At 69.8% G+C, this 17844-nt stretch overlaps 11 protein-coding genes across 11 annotated transcripts; 6 read left to right on the forward strand and 5 right to left on the reverse strand.

Annotated features, from left to right (window-relative positions):
- Positions 1 to 102: 102 nt before the first annotated feature.
- Positions 103 to 483, reverse strand: MICPUCDRAFT_59414 (uncharacterized protein; the record flags this gene model as incomplete). The annotated part of the gene is made up of 1 exon (XM_003060009.1): positions 103 to 483. The coding sequence occupies one exon, from the start codon at positions 481 to 483 to the stop codon at positions 103 to 105; it is 381 nt and encodes a 126-aa protein (XP_003060055.1).
- A 190-nt stretch (positions 484 to 673) lies between these two features.
- MICPUCDRAFT_59415 (uncharacterized protein) lies at positions 674 to 3287 on the reverse strand (the record flags this gene model as incomplete). The annotated part of the gene is made up of 2 exons (XM_003060010.1): positions 674 to 1675; positions 1851 to 3287. 2 exons carry the CDS (start codon positions 3285 to 3287, stop codon positions 674 to 676), a joined length of 2439 nt encoding a protein of 812 aa, XP_003060056.1.
- A 341-nt stretch (positions 3288 to 3628) lies between these two features.
- On the forward strand, positions 3629 to 4458 carry MICPUCDRAFT_59416 (uncharacterized protein; the record flags this gene model as incomplete). Its single annotated transcript, XM_003059724.1, has 2 exons — positions 3629 to 3757; positions 4096 to 4458. The coding sequence occupies 2 exons, from the start codon at positions 3629 to 3631 to the stop codon at positions 4456 to 4458; spliced, it is 492 nt and encodes a 163-aa protein (XP_003059770.1).
- A 108-nt stretch (positions 4459 to 4566) lies between these two features.
- Positions 4567 to 4899, forward strand: MICPUCDRAFT_59417 (uncharacterized protein; the record flags this gene model as incomplete). The annotated part of the gene is made up of 1 exon (XM_003059725.1): positions 4567 to 4899. The coding sequence occupies one exon, from the start codon at positions 4567 to 4569 to the stop codon at positions 4897 to 4899; it is 333 nt and encodes a 110-aa protein (XP_003059771.1).
- A 129-nt stretch (positions 4900 to 5028) lies between these two features.
- Positions 5029 to 6240, reverse strand: MICPUCDRAFT_59418 (uncharacterized protein; the record flags this gene model as incomplete). Its single annotated transcript, XM_003060011.1, has 1 exon — positions 5029 to 6240. The coding sequence occupies one exon, from the start codon at positions 6238 to 6240 to the stop codon at positions 5029 to 5031; it is 1212 nt and encodes a 403-aa protein (XP_003060057.1).
- A 370-nt stretch (positions 6241 to 6610) lies between these two features.
- Positions 6611 to 9953, forward strand: MICPUCDRAFT_47693 (uncharacterized protein; the record flags this gene model as incomplete). Its single annotated transcript, XM_003059726.1, has 2 exons — positions 6611 to 6721; positions 6958 to 9953. The coding sequence occupies 2 exons, from the start codon at positions 6611 to 6613 to the stop codon at positions 9682 to 9684; spliced, it is 2838 nt and encodes a 945-aa protein (XP_003059772.1). The 3' UTR covers positions 9685 to 9953.
- A 1-nt stretch (position 9954) lies between these two features.
- MICPUCDRAFT_65408 (uncharacterized protein) lies at positions 9955 to 10931 on the forward strand (the record flags this gene model as incomplete). The annotated part of the gene is made up of 1 exon (XM_003059727.1): positions 9955 to 10931. Exon 1 carries the CDS (start codon positions 10026 to 10028, stop codon positions 10929 to 10931), a length of 906 nt encoding a protein of 301 aa, XP_003059773.1. The 5' UTR covers positions 9955 to 10025.
- A 53-nt stretch (positions 10932 to 10984) lies between these two features.
- MICPUCDRAFT_40554 (uncharacterized protein) lies at positions 10985 to 11986 on the reverse strand (the record flags this gene model as incomplete). Its single annotated transcript, XM_003060012.1, has 1 exon — positions 10985 to 11986. The coding sequence occupies one exon, from the start codon at positions 11984 to 11986 to the stop codon at positions 10985 to 10987; it is 1002 nt and encodes a 333-aa protein (XP_003060058.1).
- A 645-nt stretch (positions 11987 to 12631) lies between these two features.
- Positions 12632 to 12982, forward strand: MICPUCDRAFT_18279 (uncharacterized protein; the record flags this gene model as incomplete). Its single annotated transcript, XM_003059728.1, has 1 exon — positions 12632 to 12982. A coding segment is annotated over one exon (351 nt), but the record flags the coding sequence as incomplete, so codon positions are not given.
- A 2420-nt stretch (positions 12983 to 15402) lies between these two features.
- Positions 15403 to 16503, forward strand: MICPUCDRAFT_47694 (uncharacterized protein; the record flags this gene model as incomplete). The annotated part of the gene is made up of 3 exons (XM_003059729.1): positions 15403 to 15523; positions 15707 to 15736; positions 15953 to 16503. Coding segments are annotated over 3 exons (621 nt in total), but the record flags the coding sequence as incomplete, so codon positions are not given.
- Positions 16504 to 16599: 96 nt separating this feature from the next.
- MICPUCDRAFT_65411 (uncharacterized protein) lies at positions 16600 to 17582 on the reverse strand (the record flags this gene model as incomplete). Its single annotated transcript, XM_003060013.1, has 2 exons — positions 16600 to 16776; positions 16961 to 17582. 2 exons carry the CDS (start codon positions 17580 to 17582, stop codon positions 16640 to 16642), a joined length of 759 nt encoding a protein of 252 aa, XP_003060059.1. The 3' UTR covers positions 16600 to 16639.
- Between the last annotated feature and the right edge of the window lie 262 nt (positions 17583 to 17844).

The raw sequence follows: 17844 nt of genomic DNA on the forward strand, positions 1-17844 counted from the left end.
TTATTCATCGACACGCGCGCGTCTAGAGTATTGTAGGGATCGCGTTCGCGCCGCTCGCTCGCGTCGGTCGTCGTCCTTCGCGTCGCGTCGCGTCGCGTCGCGTCACGCCGCGGCGGACCGCGTCAGCTCCGGGAGCTCCTCGACGCCGTCGAGCGCGCGCACGAACATGAGGTAGGACACGACGGTGACTCGCTTCGCCTCCGCGTCGCGTATCTTCTGCGAGTCCTTGTCCTCCTCCTTCTTGCCCGTCTTCGGTTCGCCGCAGACGAGGACGTCGGTCTTGCCGCTGAGCGCGGCGGAGTAGACGCCGCCCGCGGCTTCCACCGCGGCTTTGAACTGGTCGCGCTTCATCGGGCGCGGCTCCGCGAGTATCCCGGTCACGGCGACCTTCAGAGCGCGTCCCTCGCGGAAGAGGACGCCGCCTCCCTCCTCCGCGGGCGTCTCCGCGGCTGGCGCTCTCTTCTTAGATCCTTTCGGCGGCATCGTGTGGGCGCGCGGACGCGCGAGCGAGCGAGGGTGGGCGTGTGCGTGCGCGGCGTTGGTCGCTGCGTCGCTGAGAGTGAGGACGAGCCGTCGTAGTCGAACGCGCGCATTCTCGGTCGAATCGACCAGACCTGACGACGACGCGGTTCTGTTGCGTTTTCATGTTCTACTGACCCTAGACTTCGACGCCTCAGTACCCGCCGTCGCGCGAGTTCGCGTCTAACTTCCTCAGTATCGCCGCCGCCGCCGCCTTCGGCGCGCCCTCTAACCCCTTCCTATACCGCCACTCCACCCGCAGCGTCCCCTCCGGCGTCAACTCCACGGCGAGCGGCGGGCACGCGTCGTCCGACCCGCCGCCGACCTTCTTCAGCTCGCACAACACGCTTCCCGGCGTCATCGCGCGCGCGGCGTTCGCGACAGCGGGCGTGAACGCCTTCAGCGGGACGTCCGCGCCGAGATCTCTCAGGAGCTGCTTCACGTCCCTCGCGGGCATGAGCAGCCGCCGCGCGTCGCCGGCGTGCCGCGCGAGAACGACAGCGCCCTCCTTCGTGAGGCGGTACGGGAACGCGCCGCCGCCGCCGCCGCCGCCGCCGCCGCCGCCGCCGCCGCGGACGTCATCCCTCTTCTCCCACACCCTGACGCCGCTCCAGACGCACTTCAGCCTCTCCGCGCCGATCGCGTCCACGCACATCTTCTTAATCCCCGGCGAGAGGTACGTCACTCGCCTGCAGCTCGTCGACCGCGTGAAGAGGCACGCGCACATTTCGCGCATCGCGTCCCCGCCGCCGCCACCGCCCCACTCTCGCGTCAACGCGTCCAGCACCTCCTCCGGCGCGGGGACGTACCGATGCTCCAGCGGTGGCCGCGGGACGCCGCCCACGAGCCCACCGATCGCCATCGCGCGGGGCACGATCGCGCTCGCGCCTGGTGCCTTCATCGCGGTCGAGACGCCTTCCGACGTCGGCGACGGCCCCCGCAGCGGCTTGACTTTTCGAATCAACGCGGCGAAAAACCCGCCCATGTCTCCGTCCTGCGGCACCAGCCGCACGCACCGACGCAGCGGCGGGCCTCTCACGCGCACGCCGAGCCGCGTGACGCCGCTCGCGACCGGCGGCCACATGCTCGGTCGAAACGCGCGCCGAAGACCGACGCCGAGGGAGGCGTCGCGTTGGCAGTCCTCGTAGGACGCGTGCTGAGGGTCGTTCCCGGGTGGAGTTGAAAGGCGTCAGGTGGAGTTGAAAGGCGCCGAGGGCGGTGATTGAAAGCGAGGGACCCTGGGCGGAGAGAGACGCCGGGAAAAGTCCTTAAGGATCGGCGTTCACCACGCCATCGCGGTCGTACGGGGACCAGTGTGAGATAGAACGCACCTCGAGTATTTCGTCGTCCACCGTCGTGATCACCTTCCACGTCGTCATCCCCTCCCGCCTCCGCAAGCCCTTCACTCTGTCGCTCGCGTCCACGAGCTCGATCGCGTCGCCGCAGCGCCGCAGCAGCTCCGCGACGACGGCCTCGTTCTCCACGGGGTTGAACGAGCACGTGCTGTAGACCATGTACCCGCCGACTTTGAGCAACGCGACGCCGCGTTGCGCGATGCGAAGCTGCAACGCGTGCAGCCCCATGGCGAACTCCGGCCGCCACTCGCTCCAGATCTGCGGGTTCTTGCGCAGCGTGCCGTCGCCGCTGCACGGGACGTCGCATATGATTCGATCGAAGCTGCCCTCCGGGTACCGACCGCCGTCTTCGCGCGTCGCGAACGGCGCGAGCGGCGCGGAGCCCGGGGCGCCGTTCGCCTTCGCCTTCGCGATCGCCTTTGCAATCGCGTCCCGCCCGCGCCCGGGCGTCGTCCCCCCGGCGACCGTCGTCAGCGGGACGTTGCCGTTCGGGAACCACTGCGCGTGGTGGTTCGTCACCATCAGCGCCTGCGTCGCCGCACCCAGCGCCGCGCATCGCCTGACTAAAAAATAACACCTCCGCGGGTCGATGTCGTTCGCGGCGACGCACCCGGCGGGCGCGCCGCCGCCGCCGGTTTCGCCGCCGGCGTGCAACGCCTCGAGGCACTGCGTCGTCTTACTCCCCGGCGACGCGCACAGATCCAGCACGGCGTGGTGCGGCTCCACCCCCAAGATCGCGGCCGGGACCATGGAGTCCACGGCCTGTCGCGTCAGCACCCCCGTGCTGTTGTGCTTCACGAGCCACCGTTGAGTCTCTCGCAGCGTCGCGTCGCGCGAGTATTTGAGCGTCATCTTGTCCACCCCGAGCTGCCATCCGTCGCACCAGTCCAATCGCCGCGGCGGCGGGACGACGCGGCCGTCGTCCGTCCGCGGCCGCGGGTTCTCCGCGCCCGGGGTCAGGAGGCGCTTCCCCTCGCGCAGCGCCTCTTCCACGCCCGCGCGGTGCGACGCCATGATGGACATCCGGAACGTCACGGGAAGGGGCGCGCGGAGGTGCGCGAGAAACGCGCTCCACTCGCGCTCGTCCGCGAGGATGTTCTGACGGCGGTAGTACTCCTCGAAGTGCGTCGTGGAGCGCGCGGAGAGCGTGCGCGAGAACCACGGCGCGGACGTCCGCGGGAGGACGATCTTCTCGTCGGGGGCGCGCGGCGGCGGCGGGGGAGGGACCTCGCGAACGTCGCCGTCGCCGTCGTCGTCGTCGTCGTCGTCGTCGTCGTCGTCGTCGAACGTGATTTTGTTCGGAATCGCCCCCGCGTCGCCGCCGTCCTTCGCGCCCGCGGCGGGCTTCGCGGGCGCGCCGCCGCGTCGCTTCCTCGCGAGCACCATCGCGCGGCTCCTGTTGCGCTTCCCCATGCCGACGACGAGCCCGCGAGGAGGGCGCGCCGCGGTGTGGCGGACGCGCGCCGACGCGAAAACCTGACGGAATCTGTCTCGTCTCGGCGGAAACGAGACTGGCGATGGCGATGGCGCCACTCCAGCGCGTCGAGGTTGACGACGACGCGACGAACGGGCGTTCGCGCGGGAACCGCGGCGCAGACCTCTCAACGCGCAGACCAGAACCGTCGCGGACGCGAAGCAGCGATCGCCTCGCCGTCACGCGATCGCGTCGTCGGCGTCGATCGCGAGGGCGCCGCTTCGCGGGACGCGAGCGCGGCGACGCGCGAGCGCGCGAACGCGCGGACGACGCGCGGAAGATGGCGGGAATCTGCATCCAGTGCGCGAAGTGCCTCAAAATCCTGAGTGACTCCACCGCGCTCGTGCTCAGCGACGCGGCGAAGAACATCCTCGCGGTGAAGGGCGCGTCGTGCGTCGTCGTGGACGAGGTGCGCGCGGTCGCGGAACGCGACGCGCGGAGGAGAAGACCCTCGCGGAGGAGAAGACCCTCGCGTCGTCGCGCCGCGGAACGATCGATCGAACGATCGATCGATCGATCGAACCCGATCGGCTTCCCTCGTGACTGGTCCCCATACGACCGCGTTCGCGTGGTGAACGCCGTTCCTTAAGGACTTCGTCCTCCTCCTCGATCGAACCCGATCGGCTTCCCTCGAGGGTGCCGTGCCGTGCCCACGATCGATCGCGAATCGAACATCCGCGGCCGGCGCCTTCCTCCGTCTGACCCTCCCCCTCCCCCTCCCCGCCCCAACCACCGTGATCGCCGCAGGAGAGGATCCAGGACGAGACCGACGGCGGCGACAGCGAGTACTCCCGCGCGCGATGCGAGAACTGCGACGCGCTCGTCGGTCGCCTGTACAACCGCGTCGGCGAAGCGAACGCTCGCGTGCGCGATTTACTCTGCCTCGACACCGCCGCCGTGTGCTCGTACCAGCTCGGGTCGCACGAGCTCAAGTGCGCGGGGCACGAGCAGACGCCGACGATCAGTGGCGGTGGTGGTAACGGAAGTCAAGGGGGCGTTTCGGTCGACGAGGACCGCGTGCGGAGGTTAGAAGAGCAGATGGTCAAGGCGCGTTCTTCTTCACACTGGTCCCCATACGACGGCGTCGGCGCGGTGAACGCCGATCCTTAAGGACTTTTCCCGGCGCATCTCTCCGCCCAGGGTCCCTCGCTTTCAATCCCGACACACCTCGACGCCTTTCAACTCCAACTGACGCCTTTCAACTCCACCCGACGTTCGATGGTCAAGGTTGAGAACGTGCTCGTGTTGTTCAACGAACGCGTCGGCGCGATGGAGAGCGTGGCGCGCGCGACGCAGCAGCGCATCGACGCGCTGTCCGCGCACGCGTCCGAGCCCGTGGCGTGGGGCGGGTCGCCCGTGGGCGGCGGCGGCGGCGGCGGCGGGAGTCTCGGCGGGTTCGGCGGCGGCGGGAGCGGCGGCGGCGTCGGGATGCCGTCGCTGCCGGGCGCGGGGCGGAGGCAGAGCGCGGGCGCGAGTTCGCTGGGCGGGAGCGCGGGGGGGAGGACCGCGTCGGGGCCGGGGTACGCGTCGCCGTCGTTCGGGCGGCGGTGATTTCGTGATCGATCGAACGTATTAAACGTATCACGTGACGTCTTCTGCGCGTATGTTTCGTCCAGCGGCGCGCGTCTCGTTCGTCTTCTGCTGCTTCTCAGTCGTCGTGTCGTTCGCGAGGCGTGCGCGTCAAGGGTGCTGCTTTCTCAAAGGATTGAGGTCCTCCATCGTTATATTTCTCCTCTCAGCGCCAGTTGCGATGTCGTAGTATAGCGACACGGGATTCTTCCTGTGAGCTAGTTCATTGATTCGCAGCAGCAAGTCAACGTTCCCGGTGGCGACAGCGGATATGGCACACTTCAATCCGTTGAGGTAAACGAGATTTACCGGACCGCCGCACGATTCGACTGTTTTGTCAAAAAACGCCCTTCCGTGTTCCGCGGCGTAGGGGGCGATCCAGCCCTCGAAGACGCGATGTGACCACATTTGAATTGCGTGCCGTCGGTGATTAGATATCCAATCCATTACGCGCCAGTGTCCTCCCTTTGCGGCGCACATGCTCACGACGTCGTTAAAACAGTCAGGTTTCGTGGCCCACACGAGCCTCAAAATCTCGACGTGCCCGCCTCTCGCGGCGAGCCCTGGAGTCCATACGTCCCACTCGTAGCGCGATATCACCCACTTCACGAGCTCCACGTTACCGCTGCGCGCGGCCATCGCGCACACAGCCTTCTCATCGCGCGGGCACTTCTGCTCGTCCAACCACCTCACGACGTCCAGGCGCCCGCCCCTCGCCGCGGCCGAGGGCGTCGAGGCGTCCCACGGAAAGTTTGTCTTCGCTCGCAGCGTCTTCAGGAGGTCGAGGTGTCCCCCGCGCGCGGCCTGCGCGCACGCGCGCGCGTCCGTCGCGCACCCGCGCTCGATCGCCCACTCGATGACATCGAGATGCCCGCCTCGAGCCGCGGCGGCGACCGCGCGCGCGTCCAACGCGCACCCCGCCGTTTGAAGATACTTCAGAACGTCGAGCTTCCCTCGTCGCGCGGCGAGCGCGGCGACCCTCGCGTCGAGCGTCAGCCCGTTCGCCGTCGCCCACCGAACCCGCTCGACGGTGTTTACGAACGCGCGCGCGCGCAGCTTCCTCGAGCCGGCGACGCCCGCGCTCGCGAGCCCGAAGAACTCGACGTCGTCGCGCCACGCGCGGCACGTCCGCGCGAGCATACCGCGCGAGAGCGGGTCGAGCCTCTTGAGCAGTTCGAACTTCGCGCCGTCGCGCGCGACCGCGGCGAAGCGCTCGAACGGCGACGGCGCCGGCGGCGACGGCGACGGCGACGGCGGCGACGGCGGCGCGGCGGCGCGGCGCGCGCGCTTCGCCGCTGGGGGGGTCGGATCCGTCGCGGACATCGCTCGCTACGCGACGTGGGGGCGTCCGAGGAGTGTGAGCGCGTTTCGAACTCTTCGCTGTCGCGCGGTCGGTGTGCTCGTCTCCGGTCAGTGTCGCTGCGACGCCGACCGCGACCGGCGCAAGCTGTGCGCGTCTCCGAGGTCGACGCCGCGCGCGCGACGCGAGATCCCGCACAGCGAGACGCGCACACGCCCGTCCTCGCACGTCGCGGCCCTCCCACCGCGTCCACGGAACGCGTCCGCGGCGCGCGCACCGCCTCGCCCGTCGGCGACCGCGGCGTCGCGTCGGTCGCGCGAATCCCCGCGCGCCCCGTCGGCGTCCGATCGCGCCGGCGGCAGGCGGGCGGCAGAGGCGCGAAACGTCGTCGGCATGGCCGCTCCGCCGCCGCCGCCCGCGATGTGGGCGCCGCAGAAAGAGGGCGTGGACCAGATCCTGCAGCTTCTGACGGAGTATCGCGCCCCGGGGGCGAACCAGCAGCAGGTGCGCGTCCGCGTCGCGTCGTCTCGTCTCCGCGCGCGCGCCGATCGATCGATCGATCGATCGCGCCGGGCGATTCATTCATCTTTCCGGAACCCTACATTCCTCCTCCTCCTCCCGATCGATCGAACGAACGAACGACGCGACGACGTCCCACCCCGCCCGCGGCCCGCGTCCTCGCCCGCGCCCGCGCGCGCCGTCCTCACCGCCGTCCCCCGCCCTCTACAAACACCCCGCAGATGTACCAACGCCTGCAGCAGTGCGCGCGGATCCCCGACTTCAACAACTACCTCGCCGCCATCCTGTGCGACGGCGACGGCGTCCAGGAAGAGATTCGACAGACCGCGGGCCTCCTCCTGAAGAACAACCTCAAGACGGGGTGGGAGACCACGGCTGCGGAGTACCGCGCGTTCATCCAGCGCGCGCTTCTCCCCGCGCTCGGGCACGCGTCAAAACTAATCCGCCAAACCGCGGGCACGTGCGTCTCCATGGCGGCCAGAGCCGCGGGCCCCGCCGGGTGGCCGGACCTGTACCCCGCGCTCGCGCGATGCGTCGAGAGCGGCGACGCGAACCACGTCGACGGCGCGCTGGACGCGATATACAAGACGTGCGAGGAGCTGAACGGGCGGCTGGACGTGGACGTGCCGGGGTTGCAGGAGGGGTCGCCCGCGGGGTTGCTCATCCCGCGTCTGCTGACGCTCATGGCGAACCCCGACAGCGCGACGATCCGACGAAGAGCGCTGGGGGCGATCAACCTCATGGTGCCGTGCTGGCCGGAGTCGCACGCGAAACTCATGGACACGTACCTCCAGGGTTTGTTTCAGCTCGCGCTCGATCAGGACAACGGCGTGAGGAAACACGTGTGCTCCGGAATCGTCGGATTGCTCTACCGCGCGCCGGAGAAGCTGACGCCGAACATGCGCGAGGTGATCACGTACATGATCGATCGCACGAACGACGGCGACGAGGACGTCGCGCTCGAGTCGTGCGAGTTTTGGGCCGCGTTCTGCGAGGCGGACTTGGAGCGGGACACGGTGGAAACGCTACGAGAGTTCACGCCGAAGCTCATTCCGATGCTTCTCACGAACATGGCGTACGCGGAGGACGACGAGGAGGTGTTGCAGGCGGAGGACGACGAGATCAACCGTGGGAGGGAGGACAGCGACAAGGACATCAAGCCGTCGTTCAGAGGGACGAAGGACAAGGGCGGCGGGCTCGGGGATGGCGGCGGCGGTAACGGCGGCGGCGGCGGCGGCGGCGGCGACGACGACGACGAGTACGGCGCCGACGACGACGACGAGGCGAGCCAGTGGAACCTCCGCAAGTCGAGCGCGAACGGCCTGGACGTCATGTCGAACGTGTTCGGGGACGAGCTCTTGGGGATGATCCTCCCGATCGTGGAGCAGCGGATGCGCGACCCGAACTGGCGGCTGAGGGAGTCGGCGACGCTCGCCGTCGGCGCCGTCAGCGAAGGCTGCACGACCGGTCTCACGCCCTTCTTGCCTCAGCTCATCGAGTTTTTGGTGCCGTCGCTGGAGGACCCGCGACCGATGGTTCGAAGCACGACGTGCTGGACCCTGTCGCGGTTCTCTCGATGGGTCGTTCAGCTCGCGTTCCCCGCTCGCCCGGGGGACCCCCCGCCGGCGACGGCGGAGCAGGGGAAAATGTTCTTCGACAAGATCATCAACGGCCTCCTCCGCCGCGTCGTGGACCACAACAAGCACGTGCAAGCCGCCGCGTGCGGCGCGCTCGCGACGTTGGAGTCCGAAGCGAGGGAGGACATCGCGCCGTGGCTCGGCCCGGTCGTCACCGCGCTCGCGCAGGCGGTGCACGCGTATCAGAGGAAAAACATGCGATGCGCGTTCGACGCCGTGTCCACGCTCGCGGAGTGCGGCGGCGACGCGCTCCGGTCGCCGGACGTCGCGAAGGCGCTTCTGCCGCCGCTTCTGCAAAAGTGGGAGAGCGGCGGCGACGCGCAGCCGGACTTGTACCAGCTCCTGGAGTGCGTCACCGCCGTGTGCGCGGGGGTGGGTCTAGGCGCGCAGGAGTTCGCCGCGCCCGTCTTCGCGCGCGCGCTGCACCTCGCGCAGACGCAGCTCACGCTTCGCGAGGCGGAGATTCGAGCGGGGGCGAACAACACGGACTTCTCGTACGTCCCCGACCACGTCATCTGCGCGCTGGATTTACTCTCCGGGATCGCGGACGGGTTGGGGAACGCCGCGGAGGCGCTCGTCGCCGCGCACGCGGACGCGCTGCGCAACGTCATCGTCGCGTGCGTTTCCGACCCGCACTCCCCGGGCGTCCGTCGCAGCGCGTTCGCGCTCGTGGGCGACGTCGCGAAGAGCGGCGCGGGCGCGCACATCATCCCGTCGCTGCCGCAAATCATGGAGTGCGCGGCGGCCAACTTGAAGCCCAACATGGTGATGGCGTACAACATGTCCACGTGCAACAACGCGTGCTGGTCCGCGGGGGAGATCGCCGCCGCGTTCCCCGCGGAGGTTGTCGCGCCGTACGCGCAGACGTTGGGCGCGTCGTTCGTCGGCGTGCTGCAGATGCAAATGATTCAGAGGAGCCTCGGCGAGAACGCGGCCATCGCGTTGGGAAGGTTCGCGATGAGGTGCCCCGAGCAGCTCTCCGCCGGGTTCGGAGAGCTGCTGTCTCCGTGGTGCGGCGCGCTGCGACGACTCCGCGACGGCGTCGAGAAGGAGCACGCGTTCGCCGGGCTCGTGAAGCTCGTCCAGGTCAACGCGCAGGGCGGCGTCGGGCCGGGTTTGGTGGACATGATGAACGCCATCGCGAGCTGGCAGTACGTGAGAAGCGCGGAGCTTCACGCGAATTTGATGAGCGTGTTGCGAGGGTACGAGCAGCTGCTCGGGGCGGAGCAGTGGGGGCAGCTGATGAACGCGCTGCAGCCCGCGGTGCAGAGGAAGCTCGGCAACTTCGCGAGCACGAACCAGCGGAACTGAGCGAGGGAGTTCCAGTGGGATCGGAGGAGGAGGAGGAGGAGGAGAGAGGAGAGGAGAAGAGAGGAGAGAAGAGGAGAGAGAGGAAGAAGGCGGCGGGGGGGGGGCGTCTCGAGGAGGAGGCGCCGACGGACGGGAAGGAGGAGGAAGAGAGGAGAGGCAGAGGAGGTCCAAGTAGGAAGCATAGGAAGGAGGAGATTCGGAAGTAGGAACGAGGGCACGATAGGAGGAGATGGTAGGAGGGGATTTATTGGAACCGGAGTACGTCAAACAACTACAGTACGTGTACGGTCACTAACAGTAACTAACGACGCCCTCCCCTCGGCTACGTACGAAGGGATGGGATGTCGTCGACGTCGCGTCTTCGCTCACGCCCCGCCGCCGCCGTCGTCTTTAAACCACGCGGCGACGCCGCCCTCGCCCACGGCCCCGTACCCCAACGCGACCACCGCGCCGTCCGACGACCAGTCCGCGGCGACCGCGTGTGCGTTGAACGCGCCCTTGTGCCCCCGCGGCGCGAGCGGGGCAAGACCCTGTCGAACCATCGCCGGCGCGCCGTCTCGCGACGGCATCGCGTACGTCGCGGCGCCGCCGCCGCCGCCGACGCTCGCGACCGCCCTCGGCGGCGACGTCAAGAAGTCCTCCGAGTCCAAGTCCACGCTCACGTCGAGCGCCGCGGCGCCGGAGACCCCCGGCCAGAACGGCAGCTGCGACGTCACGAGCGGCGTGAGCGTGGGCGATTTATTAGTATAGATAGTCGCCGGGGCTCCGTACACGCGCACGAGACCGGATTTAAACACGGCGACGAGACCGGGGCCGCCGCACACGCCGGTCCAGTGCGGCAGATGCGTCAACGATATGACGCCGCCGCCGCCGGGGAGTTTCAGCGGCGGCGCTCTCGACGCGCGCGCGCCGGAGAGCGACGACACCGCTACCGGGGGTTTCGCGCGGTGCACGAGCGCGAGGTGGTGGATCACCCGCGCGCCCCCCTCTCTTCGTCTCGGCGTCGACGGCAGCGGCGGCTTGGACGTCCCCGGCGCCGCCGCCACCGCCGCCGTCGTCGACGTCTCCTCCAGCGTCTTCTCCGTCCCTGGGCCCTTCGACTTCCTCTGCGCGCACGCGATGACGTGCACCTTCCCGTCGCCGTCGCCGGCGTAGACGACGCTCCCCGACGCGTTCCTATGAAGCGATGTCGGGGTGGAGTTCAAAGGCATCAGTCGAAGTTGAAAGGCATCGCGGTTGAGGATTGAAAGCGAGGGGTGGGCGGAGAGATGCGCCGGGAAAAGTCCTTAAGGAATGGCATTCACCACGCCAACGCGGGCGTATGGGGACCAGTGTATGGGACGCACCACGCCAGACACCCCACCGGCGAGCGCATGTACGAGCGGCTCGTCGCGCACGCGGCCCTGTGCCCCGTGCTCGCGTTCAACAGCCACACCGCCGCGGTCTCTAACCCGACGACGAGGAGGTTCGCGTTGATCGGGTGGAACCGGACGGCGTGGACGGCGGCGCCGCACGGTATCGCGCGCGCGCACCGCCAGCCGCCGGACGCGTCGTCGTCGTCGGCGGCGGCGGCGTCGGCGGCGACGGCGGCTCCCGGGCGCGGTCTGGACCACAGGCGCACGGCGCCGTCCAGGGAGGACGTCGCGAGCGCGCCGCCGTCGAGCGTCCAGTCGATATCCGTGACCGCGGCGGTGTGCCCGTCGAGGGACGCGACGCGTTCGAACGACGCGGACGACGACGACGACGACGACGACGACGACGACGGCGCGCTCGCATTCGCCCTCCCGCGCTCGAACGCGACGAGCTCGACGACGCCGCACTCTCTCCCGACCGCGAGGACGCGCGGGCCCATCTTGGACCATCGCACGCGTGATACGCCGGACGCGTGCGTGTGCCTCACCGGGCCCGCGGATCTCAGCGCGGACGCGCGACGCGTCGACGTCGTCGTCGTCGTCCTTCGCGCGCCCGCGCGCTTCCTATCTCGCGTCTCCTCGTCGCCCCCGCCGCCGCCGCCGTCGTCGTTCCAATCGCCGTCCACGGACGACGCGCGCGACGACGTCGGCAGCGACGGGCTCCCCGGGACCGCGCGGCCGCTCGCCGCCTCGCCGCTCGTCGCCGCCGCGTCCGTCGTCGTCGCGCCCTTCTCCTTCGCGCGGAGGAGTATCGCGCGTCGGAACGTGCCGTAGTCGACGCCCTGATGCGAGACCCATCGAGCGCGCGCGCCGAGGCCGTTCGCGATGAGCGCCGCCGCGCGCAGCGCGTCGGGGTTGTTCCGATGGATGCCCTCGTCCACGAACTCCATCGCGCGGCGCGACGCGAGGCGCGTGCGATGCGCGCGCCGCCGCCGCGCGCTCGCGTCTCCGCCCCGTCGTCGACATCGGACGGCTCGGGACGGCGGGCGGTGCGAGCAGCTTGGAAGACTAAGATTCCATACGACATTTTTCGTACTCGTACTCTATGGTTTTTTAGTTTGATAGTCTGAGCGCACCTTGTCTATTTCCGAGCCGTTGAACAGTTCGAGAAATCTCGCGACAGCTCGCGCCTTCGGCGGGCACTGTTCTCCGCGCGCGGACGGCGGCGACGCGAAGGGCGCATCGCACGCGGAGTCGGATAGGACGCGCGATACGCGCGCGGCGACGCCGGCGCGGCGAGAGGACGTCCCGAGCGGGAGGACGCGCGCTCGTCGTCGACGCGTCGTATTCATCGGAAAAAGCCACGACGGGAAGCAACATCATCATCGCGCGTCGGACGACGAGCGGACGCGAGGAGGATGTCCGTCGTGCCGACGACGGGGACGTCCGAGGAGAGCAGCTCGTTCTACACCTCCGACGCGACGAACACTTCTGACATGACGTATCGGTCGCGGAGCGTCGCGAGGAGCGTGGACGGCGAGGAGAACGCGGAGAGCTCCGCGCGCGCGAACGCGGCGTCCGTCCCCGGCGGCGGGATGCGAAAACAGTCGGAGGACGCCGCGGAGACGTCGAGGCTCTCGGACGCGTACGCGTCGGATAACCAGGAAATCTTAGAAGAAGCCGGATCGGACTACGAGCCCGCGGAAGAGGAGGTCATCGAGTACGCGCGATGGCTCGGCATCGCCGCGAAGGAGGACGCGACGATGCTCTGGATCGCGCGCGAAGGCCTCGCGGCGCCGCTGCCGGAGGGCTGGAAGCCGTGCCGCACGGGGGACGGGCAGGTGTATTACTTCAACTTCGACACCGGCGCGAGCTCGTGGGACCACCCGATGGACGAGGCGTTCAGAGCCAAGGTGGAGGAGGCGCGCGCGAGCGCGACGACGGCGACGCGGAAGGACGCGAGCGAGTGCACGACGTCTACGGATACGAGCGCGGACGTCGACGTCTCCGCTCGCCGCCGCAGCGCCGGCGGGTCCGGCACCTGCAGCGCGCGCAGCAGCGTCACGAGCCTGAAGTGCGCGTCGCCGGCGCCGCCGTCGCGGGGTCGGTCGCCGTCGCCGTCGCCGCGGCGCGTCGGCGGCGTCGTCGCGGAGTCGGCGACGCGGCGCGCGGACGCCGCCGCCGCCGCCGCGCGAGAGCGAAAGCCGAAGCCGCTTGGACCGGTGGACGCGAACGCGCTCGCGAACGCGCTGATGGGCGACGACGTCGGCGCGGCGAAGCGCGGGGGGAGGCTCGGGATGCTCCCGAAGAGCCGGAGCCGGTCGGCGTCGCCGTCACCGGACGTCGACGCCGCGGTCGCCGACGCCGCAGCGGCGACGCGTCCGGCGAAGCTCGCGCCTCTCAACTTGAATGGCGCGAAGGCGAAGAAGTCGTCGCGCGGGCGGTCGCGCGGGCGGTCGCCGTCGCGGTCGCCGCGCGCGTTGAACTCATCGCTGTCGTCCATCGAGGAGACGCTCGAGGAGGAGGAGGAGGACGACGACGACGTCGCGTCGTCGTCGCCGCGGGACTCGAACGACATCGGCGTGGCGGCGGCGGCGGCGGCGGTGTCGTCGCCGAAAGCTCGCGACATCGCCGCCGCGGCGACGAAGGCTGCGGAGGACGCGAGCGTGTTCTTGGACACGAGCGCGCTGAGCGCGAGGAGCGCGAGCGAGGAGAAGAGCGCGGGCGCGAGAAGAGCGCGGCGCGGGTTATTAGGAGACGCGATGCGATTCAGTCGTGGGGACGGCGGCTCCGGCTCCGCGTCGTCCTCGTTCGACCGCTCGGACGTCGACGCGTCGGACGTGAAGGACGAGGAGGAGGAGGTCGTGTCGCGCAGCGCGTTCGCGGATTACGCCGCGCTCGAGGAGGCGACCGGCGGCGGCGCGCGCGCGGCGATCGCGACGGCGCCGGCGCCGGCGCTCGAGCGCCCCGACGACGCGCGGCGAGGGCTCGTCCTCGCGGCGCGGACGGACGTCACGACCGCGACCGCGTGCCAGCGCCGCAACGCGCGCGCGGCGGCGGCGATGGCGCGACGTCTGTCGACGCTCGAGAGCGAAGTCGGTCGGCTCAGAGACCTCGAAGCGGAGGTGGAGGACGCGAAGGCGTCGGCGGACGCGGACGTGAAGGCGTCGGCGGACGCTGACGCGAAGGCGTCGGCTGACGCGGACGCTGCGCGGATCGCGGCGGACGCGGCGGCGCGGGAGGCGGCGGCGCTGCGGCGCGAGGTGGACGCCGCGAGAGCCGCCGCGGAGGCGGCGGAGGGCGCGATGCGGCTCGAGAAGGACGCGAGAGCCGCCGCGGAGGCGACGGTCGCGGCGTTGCGGGACGCGAAGGCGCGCGCGGACGCTGAGTTGCTCGACGCGCGGAGGCGGCTCGTCGACGCCGAGGCGGAGAGGGAGAAGAGTTTGGAGGCGGCGGCGGCGGCGGCGTCGCTCGCGGCCGCGGTCGCGGAGCGAACGACGCCGACGGCGGAGGAGAAGGGCGGTTTGAGGGCGGAGTGCGACGCGCTCAGGGAGGAGCTGGCCGCCGCGCGCGCGAGGCACGAGGAGGAACTCGCGCGCGCGGCGGCGGCGGCGGCGGCGACGTCGGCGGCGGTCGCGGTGGTGGACGCCGACGCCGCGGCCGCGGCCGCGGACACCGTCTCCGCCGCGTTCGACGCCGGCGTCGCGAAGCACGAGGAGACGCTGTCGAAGGCTGCGGCGTCGCTCGAGCACATCGTCTCCGCGTTGGTGACGAGGGCGGAGGAAGCGGCGACGCGAGCGGAGACGGCCGCCGCGACGACGACGACGACGACGCCCGCGCATCGGGAACGCGTCGTGAAACGCATCGCCGCCGAGCGTTCAGGAGACGACGAGAGCGACGGTGGCGCGTCGTCCGCGGACGTGTCCATGGCGGACCCGGGGTCCGCGTCGTCGTCGCCGGGGTCGGCGGCGTCGCCGCCGGCGGCGGCGGCGGCGGACGCCTTCGTCTCGAGAGGCAAAGGCGCGGACGGCGCGGTCGGCGCGCGCGAGAGAGTGGGGCCGCTGGGCAGGACCGTGGAGATTTTGAAAGGGTGCGTCGGTTCGTACCCGCGGCTCATAGAGTTGCTCGTGGCGCACGACGCGAAGGAGAGGGAAGAGGCGGCTGCGGCGTAGTAGGCGCGTCTGTCTATCGGCGGCGGGCGGGCCTTTTCGTCGATATAAATTTCGACCGACCGCGTAGTACGTAAATCGTCGTACTCGATCGTATGTGCATTTCAGTCACGACGACTCGGTGCGTCGCTCGATTCCGTACCATCTCTCGACGCCCTATCCCGTCCACGCTGTCCTCGCGGCGCGCCATTGATCGGATCGATCCCCGCGCCACCTCGACGCGCCATGAACGCCATCGTCGCCCTCCCGACCCTCACCGTCGCCCCCCGCGCGCGTCTCGCGCGCGAGGGCTCCGTCGCGAAGCCCGCCGCCCGCGCGGTGCGTCCCGCCGCGCCGCCCGCGCGCGTCCTCCGTTTTTCTCCCGCGACCGCGATCGACGACGAGAGGCGACGTCGATAAGAAGAGAGGATCGACGCCTCCGTCGATCGCGGACGCCACGCGGTCCCTCCCCGACGCGCCGTCGCTGACCGCGCGCGTCCCATCGTTCTCTCCTCTTCGCAGGCCCCCGTCGCGGTCGCCGCGCAGAAGCAGGTGCGCGTCGAGTCGTCCCCGAAGACGCGTCGCGCGTCCCCCCGTCGCGGCGTCGATCGTCGCGTCGTCGCCGTCCGTCTCTCGCGACGAAGGAGGGAACAGAAAAAATCCGTCCAGTCGTCTCGGAGATAAACCCTCCGGCGCGACTTGCGATTCTCATCATCATCATCCGTCGCCCCTCCTCCCTCTCCCTAAACCCTTCTCTCCATTCTCCAGGAGTCTTCCTCCGTCGCCGTCGCGTCCGAGTCCCGCGCGGTCAACCTCGCCGCGCTCTCCGCGGCGACCGCCCTCGCCCTCGCGTCCCCCGCGCACGCGGGCGACCTCTTCAGCGCGGAGTACTCCGGCCTCCTCGGCGGGTTCTCGCTCGGCATCGGCCTCGGCGTCGGCGCCATCTCCGCGCTGCTCCTTCCGATCATCTGCGGCACGCTGAACCCGGTCCAGATGGCGATCAACCTCGGCGTCGTCGAGGGCGAGGTCTCGAACCTGCGGAAGTTCAAGAACAACGGCGAGCCGATGGAGCACGGGACGAAGTTTGGACACAAGTGGTACAACACGGACGCGTACTGCAACGGGAAGTACATCGACTTCGCGGGGACGAAGAAGACGATGTCGGCGATGGAGAAGTCGAAGTGAGCGCGCGGCGTGTGGTAACCGTTTATGTGTGTGCGTCACGTGACGTCGCGTGAAGGAAGGAAGGAAGGAGGGGAGGAAGGAAGCGGCGAGCGAGCGATGTGACGAATGTACGAGAGAGAAGCCGTCTCGTCCTCACGACAATGACACGTCTCGCGGCGTTTGGCGCCCGCCAAAAAAAATCCTCTTCGACGTCTCGTCACGACGCGCCGTCGCGCCGACGCCGACCCGCTCTCTCTCTACACGTACGCGCACGCGCGCGATCCACGCCGCTCAGTACCCGCTGAGGATCCGCGGCAGCGCCTCCACGTTCGCGAGCAGCGCGAACAGCGCGAACAGAATCCCCGTCCCCGGGTACACGCGCGGCCCCGGCCAGTCCATCCCGTCGTCCTCCATCGCGTCGAAGCGATCTGAGGGTCGTTCCATACGAGCGAATATCGGGGTGGAGTTGAAAGGCGTCAGTAGAAGTTGAAAGGCATCGAGGGCGGGGATTGAAAGCGAGGGTTGGGCGTGGAGAGACGACGGGAAAAGTCCTTAAGGATCGGCGTTCACCACGCGAACGCGGTCGCATGGGGACCAGTGTATAGAACGCGCCTAAGAACCCTTTCCCCGCGAGCAAACACGCGCCCGCGCCGAGCACTAACCCCCCCGGCGAGACCACCGCGTTGTCCGTCTGAATCGCGAGGAACGCGCCGACGAGCAGACCGCACGGCAGCGCGATCGACTGGAACGTCGGCCGCCCCTTGAAGTCGCTCGGCATGTTGCCCTGCTGGTACAGCGTCTCGCCCGCGACGCACGCGGCGAAGAAGAGGTCCTGCTGCGCGACCGCGTACGCGACGGACACGTCGACCGCGGCGCGCGTCGTCGTGTTCATCGCGCGGCGGCGGCGCGACGACGACCACGTCGCGGTGGGGGATCGCGCGCGGAGGGCGCGCGCCGCCGCCGCGCGGGGCTTGGACCCGAGCGCGTCGGCCGCGACGACCGCCTGTGTACATCGCAAGATCGGAGGCGGAGGAGGAGGAGCGAGGAGGACGATCGCGGCGTGAGCGATCGACGCGACGTCGACGACGACGCGCGCCCTCGCGCCCGACCGAGGCGCCGAGGCGCGAGAGGGAGGGACGGCGCGCGAGAGCGGTCGGGGACGCACCGGGCGGATGCTCGCGATCGTGAGGGACGCCATCGTGCGCGTGAGAGTGCGCGCGCGGGGAGGACGCATCGCGGTCGCGGTCGCCGCCGCGCCGGTCGGCGGCAGGGACGACGACAGGTGTTTCGGAGCGCGCGCGTTATCCGAAGACGCGCTCTCATCGCCGGCGTCATCACTCCGCGACGCACGCCGCGACGTCTTCAGCGCGTCAGGGAACCCCGCGGCGATGCACGCCGCGATGACGACGACGATGATGACGACGACGTCCGCGACGGCGACGCTCTCGTCGCGCCGCGCGCACGGCGCGCGCGTCGCGCCCTCGCGCCCGCGCGCT

This window comes from Micromonas pusilla (assembly GCF_000151265.4).
Source record: "Micromonas pusilla CCMP1545 genomic scaffold MICPUCscaffold_7, whole genome shotgun sequence".
NCBI classification, from domain to species: Eukaryota; Viridiplantae; Chlorophyta; class Mamiellophyceae; order Mamiellales; family Mamiellaceae; genus Micromonas; species Micromonas pusilla.